This window comes from Nycticebus coucang, chromosome 14, assembly GCF_027406575.1.
Source record: "Nycticebus coucang isolate mNycCou1 chromosome 14, mNycCou1.pri, whole genome shotgun sequence".
In the NCBI taxonomy this organism is placed as follows: domain Eukaryota; kingdom Metazoa; phylum Chordata; class Mammalia; order Primates; family Lorisidae; genus Nycticebus; species Nycticebus coucang.
Genome location: NC_069793.1, coordinates 96,542,715 through 96,555,046, shown reverse-complemented (window position 1 = coordinate 96,555,046; position 12,332 = coordinate 96,542,715). Strand labels below are relative to the sequence as shown.

At 44.8% G+C, this 12,332-nt stretch overlaps 1 protein-coding gene across 1 annotated transcript in view; it reads left to right on the top strand.

The window, feature by feature from the left end:
• Positions 1 to 12,332, top strand: part of FAT3 (FAT atypical cadherin 3) — a 768,910-nt gene that overhangs the window by 650,781 nt on the left and 105,797 nt on the right. The window contains exons 8-9 of the mRNA XM_053561979.1: positions 5,253 to 5,528; positions 7,947 to 8,157. Coding sequence (XP_053417954.1) covers positions 5,253 to 5,528; positions 7,947 to 8,157 — 487 coding nt within the window. The remainder of the gene's footprint in view (positions 1 to 5,252; positions 5,529 to 7,946; positions 8,158 to 12,332) is intronic.

The window sequence follows — 12,332 nt, the reverse complement described above, 5'->3', positions numbered from 1 at the left end:
TCCTCTCTTTCCGTTCTCTTGAGGAAGGCTTGCAGTGCTATAAATTTCCCTCTTAGAACTGCCTTTGCAGTATCCCAGAGGTTCTGATAGTTTGTGTCTTCATTGTTGTTTTGTTCCAAAAAATTGGTGATTTATTTCTTAATCTCATCTCTGACCCAGCTATCATTCAGCATAAGGTTATTTAACTTCCATGTTTTTGTATGGGTATGCAGATTCCTGTTGTTACTCAATTCAAGTTTTATTCCATGATGGTCCGAGAAGATGCATGGAATAATTTCTATTCCTTTAAATTTACTGAGGTTAGACTTGTGACCTAAAATGTGGTCAATTTTGGAGTAAGTTCCATGGGCTGATGAGAAGTATGTGTATTCAGTTTTGTTGGGATGAAATATTCTGTAGATGTCTGCTAAATCTAAATATTGGATGGTTAGGTTTAAATCTAAGATTTCTTTGCTCAGCTTCTTTCTGGAGGATCGATCCAACACTGCCAAGGGAGTGTTGAAATCTCCAACGATTATGGAGCTGGAGGAAATCAAGTTGCTCATGTCTGTTAGAGTTTCTCTTATAAATTGAGGTGCATTCTGGTTGGGTGCATAGATATTAATAATTGAGATCTCATCATATTGAGTATTACCCTTAACAAATATGAAGTGATCATTCTTGTCCTTCCTTACTTTTGATGGTTTAAAGCCTACTGTATCTGCAAATAAAATTGCAACACCTGCTTTTTTCTGATTACCATTTGCCTGAAATATGGATGACCATCCTTTCACCCTGAGTCTGTATTTGTCTTTTAAGTTGAGATGTGACTCTTGTATGCAACAAATATCTGGCTTGAGTTTTTGTATCCAGTCAGCTAACCTATGCCTCTTTAGAGGACAGTTTAAACCATTCACATTGATGGAGAGTATTGATAAGTCTGGTGGAATTTTGGGTATCGAGTTTTTCAAAGGTCCAGTGGACATTTTTAATCCTTTCGCCAGTGTGGAAGTTGGAGTTTGATCCGAAGTTTCTGAGTGAGTTTACTTTTGTGGTATAGGATTGGGTTGGTCATTGTGGAGGATAGGTCTGAGAACATCCTGAAGAGCTGGTTTACTTATGGCAAATTTTTTCAACATATGAATGTCATTGAAGTATTTAACTTCTCCATCATAGATGAAACTCAGTTTAGCTGGATACAAGATCCTGGGTTGAAAGTTTTTTTGCTTTAGGAGATTAAAAGTTGATGACCAGCCTCTTCTTGCTTGAAAAGTTTCAGCAGAGAGATCTGCAATTATTCTAATATTCTTACCTTTGTACGTTATAGTTTTCTTTCGCCGGGCTGCTTTGAGAATCTTCTCTTTCATGTTAACTTTAGTGAAGCTAATTATGATATGTCTGGGGGATGACTTATTGGGGTTGAATCGTGCTGGGGTTCTGAAGCTGTCTGCTATCTGAATTTCAGATTCTCTAGGCATGTCTGGAAAATTTTCTTTCATAATTTCATGCAGAAGGGCCTCTGTGCCCTTGGAGGCGACTTCATCATTCTCAGAAATTCCTATAATCCTTATGTTGCTTTTTTTCGAATTATCTGAGAGTTCTCTGAGTGAGTGATCCGTTTTTGCTCTCCATTTCTCTTCCTCTTTGAGAGATTGGGAGCGTTCGAAGACTTTATCTTCAATGTCAGAAATCCTTTCTTCTGCTTGCTCCATTCTGTTACTGAGGGATTCTACTGTATTTTTCATATCTTTGAGGGCTATAAGTTCTTGCTTCAGTGTGTCTAAGTCTTTGGTGGTTTTGTCTTTAAATTCGTTAAATTCTTGAGACAATTTTTGAATTTCTCCTCGAATTCCTAATTCCATTTTATTAATCTTGTCTGCAATCCAAATTCTGAATTCGATTTCTGACATCTCAGCCAGTTGTTTATGAATGGGATCTTCAATCACATCTGCCATATCTTTTCTTGGGGGGGTTGATCTATTCTGGTTATTCATGTTACCAGAGTTTTTCCGCTGATTCTGCCCCATGGTTATTTTACTCCCTTTGGTTTTTCACCTGGGGTTTTATGGAGGGCCCGTGCAGTGTTGTGGCCTGAGAAACTGGGGCCCTGTCTGGTGTGGTGGAGCAAAGTGGTTCTGTCTTGTTTTCAGCTGGTTTCTGTTCGATCCTATTGCAACTTCTACTCTGGCTTGAAGTCTGAGCTGTGTGGAAAAATCAGCAATTAAGTCGCCCCGCCTGCCCACCTCTGGCCCCAGTTGGAAAAGGAGAATCAAACCTTCCTACAATCGCACACCCAGGGCACTGCCTGAAATGTCCTCAGTCTATTAGCCCAGTTCAAAAGGTCCAAATCGGCTGTCTCAATCGTCACTTGTCTCGGGTGGGAGAATTCAAGAGGTCTCTGGGAACTGGATCACAGGGGCCTGGTGACTCCTCTGACACGGCTCACCCCCGTGCAGCGTGGAGTCAGGAGGAGCCACCCAGCAAACAGAGCAGTCTAGGAAGGTTGACATCTCCTTCCCCACTTTGCCCCTCCGTCGGACCCAGTCACTGGTATCTCTGCAGATGGCCAACCCAGTTGCCTGCAGTGAACAGACACTCCAGGGGTTTGCACCTGCCTGAATCACAAGGAAGTCTGCTAGGCCCCGGCAGACTGCCGCTATCTAGCAGGAGGAGATGGGGCCTGACATCTTTGAGTGTTTGATGCAGGTGATGGGAAGGAGGTGTTCACTCAGGCTTAGCCCCGTCCCTGATGGATGCTGCTAACAGAACAGAACAGAACAGAACAGACAACTTTGCGGGGTTCTGTCTCTGTTCCTGTCGAAATCGCCTACAGAAGACGGGCTGTTTTGAGTTCAATCGTCTTTGCTGCTGGAGATTTGCGTTCGAACACCTCTCTGGGTCGGCCCCGCCCTGGAAGCTTCCCGGGTTTGTGAGCCGTGTCAGGAAATCCCCAGCTCACCGGTGGCCTCCTCTGGTTGCCCAGGGAGACAGGGGGTGTGGCCTCAGAATATCCAGAAGTGAGCATTCCGCCATTAAAGAACAAACGGCTGTTGATCTACCTCCAGGGAACTGCTGCTCTGGTGTGGGCACTCAGGTGACCCTTTTTTCCTCTGTCCCGCACCCCAGAGTCAGCACTGAGCGGCCGCAGTTTGTGCTGGGTCCACACCCCTCAAGAGATCCCCCAAGAATCAGAACTCTTGGGGGATGGGCCCCCAGATCCCAATTGGAAGTGGGGGGGGGGGAAGCTAGAGTTTCATTCAGTTTTATGCAACACTACGGCCCGGGGATGGCTCCTGCACTGCACCGCAGGGAAGTGCCGCCAAGGCTTGATTTCCCCTCAGCAGAGTGCCCTCTCCTCGCTCCCGTGTCCCAGAGTCAGCGCTGACCTGACGCAGCTCAGGCACTGTGCACTCCCCTTGAGAAATCACCCAAGGATCCGAACTCCGGGGGGATAGGCCCTCAGACCCCGAGTGAGAGTAGGGGCTCTCAGCTCTCAGCGGGGAAGCTAGAGTCTTATTCAGTCTTGTGCCCCGTAATGTTGCCCGGGGAGGGTTGGTGCACTGCACCGCAGGGAAGTGCTGCCAAGGCGTGACTCCCCTTCAGCCCGGTGCCCTCTCCTCACTCGCGCGCCTCAGAGTCAATGCTGACCAGTCGCAACTCGGGGACTGTCCACTCCCCTTGAGAAATCACCCAAGGATCCGAATTCCTGGGGGACAGGCCTCCAGACCTCAGTGGGCGGGAGGGGAGTGCCGGGGATTCAGGGTTGCCGGCAAAGGATTCCCAAAGTTTTATTCAGCCCTATGTCCGGCAGGAGAATGCCACAGCACCCCAGTAGGGGAGGTAGGTCCAGTTTTTAGAAGGTCTCTCCCTGGAGTGTAGTGGGAGGGCCTTTAATTTCTGCCCGCTTGTTCAATTGTGGGGCTCTTGAGCCGGTCTCATGGGGGAGGGGGACTCCCGTCCGCCTGGTGGTGGATTTTGTACCTTTTGTTTGCGTCCTTGTGATCACAGCTTGCCTCAGCGGTGTTGATGTACGTTCTTCAACCTTCTCTCTTGGTGAGGCTCGAGTCCACCAGGACACCTACTAAATTCCTGTCCCTTAACTCTCCTTCTGGACGGGAGCCTCTGTTGAAAGCTGGCTTCAGTCCGCCATCTTGTCTCCCTCCTCCGAGACTCCGTCTTTTAGAGCCATACGCTTCAACTTACGTGAGGGCTGGGATTTGCTTTAAAACACTATGGGAGGGGCAGGAAGGGATGAGTGGGAGTGTAGATGAAACCAGATAAGCCGTGACTTGATCATTATCAAAGCTAAGTGACCAATATGTGTGTTCATTTCAGTATTACTTTTATATCTGCTGAAAAATTTTACAACAAAATGCTTTATGAAAATAAGCAATTTGGAAACTCCGTCTCTTAGCTACTGTTAATACCAGGTTCTTTGCCAGACCCTTCCCATCTGAAGGGCGGCCATGGTGCCCGGACCCTGCATTGAGAAGCTGTGACTGGTCTGAATTCATCCCTGTTTGTTCCTCACTTTCCTTTGCCTCTTTCCTACTTTTCCCTTCCTTCACTTCCTCCACGGAGGCCCTCTAGAAGCACGTATTAAGAACTTACAGTAAGCTATAACCCAGTTACAACCTAAGCATAGGGGGAAGGGGGAGAGGGAGGGGAGGGAGGGGGAGGGTGATTGGGGGGATTACACCTGCGGGGCATCTTACAAGGGTACATGTGAAACTTAGTAAGTGTAGAATGTAAATATCTTAACACAATAACTAAGAAAATGCCAGGAAGGCTATGTTAACCAGTGTGATGAAAATGTGTCAAACGGTCTATAAAACCAGTGTATGGTGCCCCATGATCACATTAATGTGCACAGCTATGATTTAATAGAGAAGGGAGGAAGGAAGGGAGGGAGGGAGGGAGGGAAAGAAAACTTACAGTAAGAGGAACGTAATAAACTAAGGTCACCTGTGATCATTTGCATTTGCCTGCAAGTAAGTCCATGGAGTTATCACCTTCAGGTGGCCATCTCAGCTGTTCAATTAATAGTGAGAATATTGAACAGCTCATAGTTTATGTTCCTGCTAATGTGAACCACTGGTTTATTGTCAGCCTCTAATTACAAAGTGTTTTTATAAGAGCGCTTCCTACAGGTTGAGAGAGCTGCCAGAAGTGAGGATCCAAGGACACAAGGGAGCAGACAGAGGGAGAGGCCCTCTTTTATTAGCCATGAGGAATTGGCATTAGTCATCACTGGTGTCTTCTTTTAACTACAGGTATTTATCAAAGTGCTGGATAATAATGATAATGGCCCAGAATTCTCTCAGCCGAATTATGACGTGACCATTTCTGAGGATGTGCTTCCAGACACGGAGATCCTGCAGGTTGAAGCCACAGACAGAGACGAAAAGCACAAGCTGAGCTTCACTGTCCACAGTAGCATCGACTCCAGCAGCATGAGGAAATTCCGGATTGACCCTAGCACTGGTGTGCTCTACACCGCCGAGAGGCTGGACCATGAGGCTCAGGACAAGCACATTCTCAATGTCATGGTAGGACCAAACTGCTAATTTGCCCTCCTGACAGAACCATTGACCATTCAGGTCACATACCTGAGTCTTCAGACGGGCAGGGCCTCTAAATGTTGTGAGTAATTGTAAATGTCATCTTTTCACAGCTAGATTGCGTTCCTTTTTGGCCTTTTTATTTCAATAAAAAATTACTGTCGTTAGAAAGTAAATCCATATCTTTGCCAAACTGAAAGAGTAAATAAGTTCTCAGACAGGGGCTACTCAGTAAATGGTCCCAACAGACTTGACGGGCAAGGAACTGGTGATGTTCCCAGGCTCTGGGGTTGGTTTGTATCCAGAAGATTTTGTGGGAAAGTTTAAAAGAAGTTCCTTAAGAAGTTAATCACAAGGGTAACCATTTACTCTACCTATGCAATGCTGGGTCCTTGGAAACATTTAGAAAACTGATTTATTAACGTCCTGGCCTTGAGCCTGATAGTAAATATTGGCACCCAAAAGTGACCACAGAACGCACTGATGCCAGCAGAGTGAATTTGTGTTCATGGGGCCCCCAAATTATTTAGGAGAAATTGCTTTACTTTTAAAGTGGCGTTTTCCTCAATCACATAAGTGGAAAGAAAGATTAATAAGAAATATCTTTGATGCATTTATGACCTATCATCTGTGCCTTCAACTGCCCAGAAACCCCATGGGCATTGCTCAGCCACTGCCTGTCAGAGCCCCTAGTGCATTTTAATACCAGGAAGGGTGACAGATGGTCTTGTGTGCTGATTGGCTTCAAAAGAATACACTAAGAGGCTGTGAACTCCTAGTCAGCTCAAAGTAATGTGCTATCCAGTGCTACTCTTCCTTCACAAAACTGGAAACCTTCCTGAGCAAGAGGAAACTTGACCCTCAGGCCCTCAGCTGTGGTTTCCAGCTAAGGCTTCAGGACACAGAAGTAGGGACTCATGGAGGTCATCCAGCCCACGCTGAGTCTGGCCCTCCATTCATTCATTTCACATATGAATATTTCTCAAGCACCTGCTGTGTACCATGCACTGTTCTAGGCATTGAGGACAGAAAAAGAACTTACATTCAATTGCTACTGCCCTAGATTTCAGTAACCATGCCATGCAAGCTCAGGTTGGTCCTTTAGTGGGGCAGGTCAGCCTACAGACAAGGAAACGCAGGGCTCTCTCTGGTTGGTTTTACGTCATGGGGAGACCCCCATGGTTTTCTTCATGGGGAGACCCCTTGTGCCTGTGACTAACTTCATTCTCATGGTTATTCCAGTCATTTCTGTTCATTCTTCCCTTAGCAAACTCAGAATTGAGTTCGGTCACCCTCCACTATTTGTCATTTATGTAACTGAGTATTTAGAGCAAACAACTTTATGGGGCCTTTTCCCAAGCTAACCCATTTTAGTCATTTTGCTCACGTCCCCTAGGTACTATTTCTGAAAACCTTTTTCTCTTTGTTGGCTCTTCTTGGTGTATTTTCTAATTTCGTCATGTCTCTGTGCAGTTATAGAGTGTAAAATTGAATACGCCAAGAGCACATATTTGAGTAGAGCTACGTCAAATTATAGCAAAATCTTGTGGTTAAAGAATCGATTGTTTGCAAGCTTCTGCCATATGCAAGCCAGGGGGAGCTTTGAAGCTGCCAAGCGAGGTTCTTTGGTAGAATCACAGTAAGGGTCTCAATGTTAGAAATTAAGATTCGATTCTCTTGCCTGAAAGCGCTAGACCCTACAACTAGCACCACCGTTTACTACTTCTACTTGGCTCTTGTTGACTCCTCCAAGATGCCAGATGCTAGGTTGGGTTCTCACCACTCGCTCTGAGAGGGCCTTCCCTGTATCCCATATGGGCATTTACCCCTGGGAATTGTAACTATTTATTAATTATAATAAATTCATAATAATTTGTTTGTGTTTCCCACTCACTCTAAGCTTCTTGAGGGCAGGGACTGTAGTGAATTCACTGCTGGGCTGCCGAACTGAAGCCAGGTTCTTGACAGATAACAGGTGACGATAAACGTTTGCAGAATGGATGAATGGTAGTGCCTGCACTCTGTTGATTAACGCCCCTGTTCAGTTTCCCCTGTAGGGAGCCTCCACCTAGCACCCCATCAGCAGGTGTACACACAAATAACAAGGGAGATGTGGCTGGGTGGGGTTAGCCAGAACACAGTTCTGTGTTTGTCACATCAAGGCATCAAGGGACACAGACTGAGCACAGACCCCAGGCCAGGCGTCAAGCTGAGCAGCAGTGCTGTGGCCCTGGGTCTCGGTTTGCTCACTTGGAAAAGTTGCCATTTGTTTACTGAGCAGCCACCAGGTGCCTGGGACCGACTCAAGCACTTTCCCTGCAGTATCTCCTTTTGTTTTCTCCGTGACCTGTGAGTTCTTTGCAGATAAAGATTTTAGTCCTGCTGCTTCTTGTGTTTTGCCTGAAGGTCAGAGATCAAGAGTTTCCTTATCGAAGAAACTTGGCCCGAGTCATTGTAAACGTGGAGGATGCCAACGATCACAGTCCATACTTTACCAACCCACTGTATGAGGCGTCTGTGTTTGAATCAGCGGCCCTGGGATCAGCTGTGCTGCAAGTGACAGCTCTGGACAAAGACAAAGGGGAAAATGCTGAGCTCCTATATACCATAGAAGCAGGTGAGAGCTGTTGCATGGCACAGATTTTAGTGTAATGTGTGGCATTCTACCCTCCGTAGTATTTATCACCCTGTAAAATTCAGACCATTACCAAGGGAACATCTCCACAGGAATTTTTTTGGCCAAGCAACTGCCCTTTTTGGGGTGATGATGATGTATAAAGTTCTTGGCATTTCATTAATGTGTTTTCCATCATGAACAACGAAGAGTTTCTTTTGTTATTTATAGTCTTAGATTTTTCTGGAGTACAAAGAAGAAATATATAATAAATGCAGTGACTTTTACCCATGGGCCAACAAGCCACAACTTCAGACTAAAATAGCCAAAGCTTTCCATCATCTGAGGGCTGCTGGGCTGTTCTGTGAATTGAATTTTAACACGTCTTTGTTAACTGGTCAATAGGTGGGCTGTAGGTCTCAGAAATTCCCACACCCTCACAGTTAGCACAAGTTCTCTTCCTTGGAGGCAATCTGAGAGCAGAGTAGATGGTAGATATGGAGTCTGCACTGTCTGCTTACCCTGTGACGTAAGTCAATACAGGCTCTCATTTTGTTAAAGTTGAGATTTTTAAAAATCAGGTTAAGGCCAGACCACAGTTTACTCATGGTTTGAAGAGCAGCCGCTATAAAACATTTATGACAGAGACGAATGTCTAAGTGAGAGACCGTACTGTGAACCCAAAAAATGACAAATACTCTTTTATCTGCTCTAGTTTCTCTTCCCTTATTTCCTCTTTTTTGAATATTCAAGGCGCAAAATGTTCTGCACCATTATGTCTGTCCTGCATAATGCCAAAGGCAATCTCCTTTCACCCTTTCACCCAACAATGGAAATGCTTCTTCCCATTCATTCAAATGTGGGGCATTTTTGCAAGGGGTTGAATTAAAATATGAATGCTAGAATGACAGTTTTGGACTTGGGATTTTAGGAAAAGAAAAGCCAAGAACCTTCTTTTTAAAAAGGGTCCCTGCATTGAATGATAATCCAAAACTATTTCCTGAATTAAGCTCCCACATTTTACATGGGTCTGTATTAAGTTCTACTGGGTGGGGGGTGGAAGGGAGAAAAATAAAAATATAAAAAGAAAAGACTTTGGCTCATGACAGTTAGGTGGCCTGGAGAGTTTACCTATTTCTTTTCTACATTTCCATGGAATTTCCTTTTAACCTAAATCCTGACCAGTATTTTTTTGTTTTTTTAGAAATGTTATTTTGCATCTCTTGATTATGTAATCCTCATTCTTTTGATTCCACAAATAATATAAGGAAACTTTTCCACAAAATAACATCACAGAAAATGTCACCTAAACATTTCTTTGTATTCTTTCTCTTTCTCTAATTCTATGTCTTTTCCCCGTATTCATTCATGCATATACATCATTTCATGTCACTGTGATCATTTAGATATAGGGCTTTATTTTATTTATTTATTTATTTTTGAGACAGAGTCTCACTATGTCACTCTTGGCAGAGTGCGTGGCGTCACAGCTCACAGCAACCTCCAACTCTTGGGCTTAAGCGATTCTCTTGCCTCAGCCTCCTGAGTAGCTGGGACTACAGACACCTGCCACACCACCCGGCTAATTGTTAGTCGTAGTTGTCATTGGCAAGCCCAGGCTGGATTCAAACCCACCACCTCTGGTGTATGTGGCTGGCACCCTAGGCGCTTGAGCTATAGGCACTGAGCAGATATGGGGCTTTATTTCTACCTTATCATTTTCTAAACTTCTGTCTATGTGTCTACCTGCATTTTATATTTAATCATTAAACCTACTGTTTATACTCCTTTTAAATAGCCAGATAATTTTCCAACCTATGGTGCTGAAAAGACTGCCCCATTTACCTCTTCACCTCCATGGACTGTAGCATGGTGCTCAAGCATTTCTTTAACAATTGACTGAAACAAGAAAGAAAAGTTGTTTCTTTAAAATGTGTTGTATGTAGAAACCTGAACTTCTAGGAAATCACAGGAACAAATTGATACCTTAAGAAAAATGACCTTTGATTGTATGTGTGAGATGCTAAGGAGGGTTATGATGTTCACAATAAATCCTTTCACAGACAGACAGACAGACAGACCCACACTGGACTTGGACTGGTCCCGGCCAAGCAAGTTTCCTCCCACGCAATGGCAGGCATGGGGCAGATCCCAGATGCTGCAGCATTTCTAAGCGAATGACTAATGGTGGTGTGAAGTGTTATGTTTTGTTTAACTTTTCTCACACACCTCAGAAAGCAGGAGTTTCCTGGTGGGCTGCAAATTTTCTCTCTCCTCCCTGGCCTCTGCAGTAACTACTGGAGATTTGGCCTGGGCTGAAGAACCGAGCAGTTTTCCAGTGCAGGGTGTCAGGTCTCATAACCAGCTGGCGTTCTGTGTTGGGGCCAGAGGAGCTTCTGAGAAAGGACACACCAGAGAGACCAAGACCAGGAGTCCAGGGAGGGTGGGGACTGCAGGGATCTCGAGATGCATGCAGACAGGGAATGTAACCTCTATTTAAAACTTAACCTCTTCTCTCACTCATTCAACAAATAGTGATGGGGCACCTTCTTTGCGGCGGGCGCTGTAAGTAAGAGAAGCACAGTTTTTATCCAGTTGCCAAAAGTCTTCAAGAAGCCATAGATTCCCAGGAAAACAAGCAGAGGTCGTTTCCCAAGCATTTAAAGGTAGCAGTAGAGAACAATCGGGAAGTAGATTCCAAGAAAATGATCAGTCTGTTCAGGAGGGAAAGAGGAGGAGGGTCCGCTTTGGACCTGATGTGTGAACACATCATTCTGGAAGGTGCAGCAAGGGGATGGAGGGTTGTGGAGGAGCAGAGTTAAGAAGAAATGCTGGAGGTCAGAAGTGGCTCCCCGTTTCTCCCCACCACGATGTCTCTCACCAGGTATGAAGCCATGTTCTGGGCCTGGAGTGAGGGAGGACTTGCCCAGACCTGTGTGATGGGACGCCGTCATCACGGGACAGAGACTCTTGGCTCTGTCAGCATTTCCAGCCAGGGCTTCATGGAGATGCAATCACTGGAAGGTGCCCATTGCTTAGGCAGGATGATTCCTGTTCCTTGTGAGGGTCTATGAATCAAATGTTCCACTCTCACTCAACTCCATGGTGCTATTTGTTAAAAATTTTGAGAGTTTCCTCCTAAGATCATTAAATTTTCTGTTATCATCACAAAATGACTGTGTTTAAGTGACCAAGTAAAAAAACCATAGTGACATGAAAGATTTGGGACTGATATCAAATTGCCCTTTTTATTAGATTTACAAAGAGTGTCCCAGAAGTCACCCCTAAAGTTGCCATACATAGGGAAAATGGGGAAATTGTAGCAAAATGTACCTTTATTTGCAAAATATTCATTACGAAATTTTATAAAATATTCACTGCACGTTGGCCACCTCTTTGAAAAGTTTTGCAACAAATATTTTATAAATAGAGGTACATTTAGCTATGATTTCCCATTTTCTCTACATATGGCAACTTTAGGTGCGACTTCCCCATTGAAATAGATTTTCTATGACTATGACCTTTTAGTGTTCAGACATGGCAAAGTTTATTTAATAACTATGTGGAAAGCAGTAAACACCCATCTGTATTTGCCGAGTGTTTCAGTGGACACATCATATCACTGCCCTCTGAATGCTGATGCCAGTGCTAATGATTTTGACATTTAATATGTCTGTGTCTGCCATCCTGTAGTATTCAAAAAAAAGCAAACTCCAGACGTTGTTTAATAACCGATATCTTTAACTATTGGTTTAAAAGAATCTTAGATGCAGAAGTGTGTGTGCAGAAATGTCCAAACGCCGGATGAGATAAGCAACAAAGGCAACTTAGTGAAGGGGACAGCTGCGTCCGAGCTCTGCGTCACTCCTGCCTTCTTTGCAGTCTTCCTGTTTCATCTTCCCCATTCTCTGCTCCTTACTTCCCAGATGTCAGAGCTCCACATCTCCAAGGCAGAGCTCAGAGCCTCCGTAGCCTCACAGCCACAGCCCATCCCAGGCCAGCTATTTCCAACTAGGGTGCAGAGTCCCCATTTCACAAGGGTTATGCCTCTAGTTCTCGGTTGCAGCGCTGGTTGAGACAATCAGCAATTTCCTGCTTCACCAGATAACCTCTCAAATGCTTAGCACAGCGATCCCCAACCTTTTTGGCACCAGGGACTGGTTTCAAGGAATATAGTT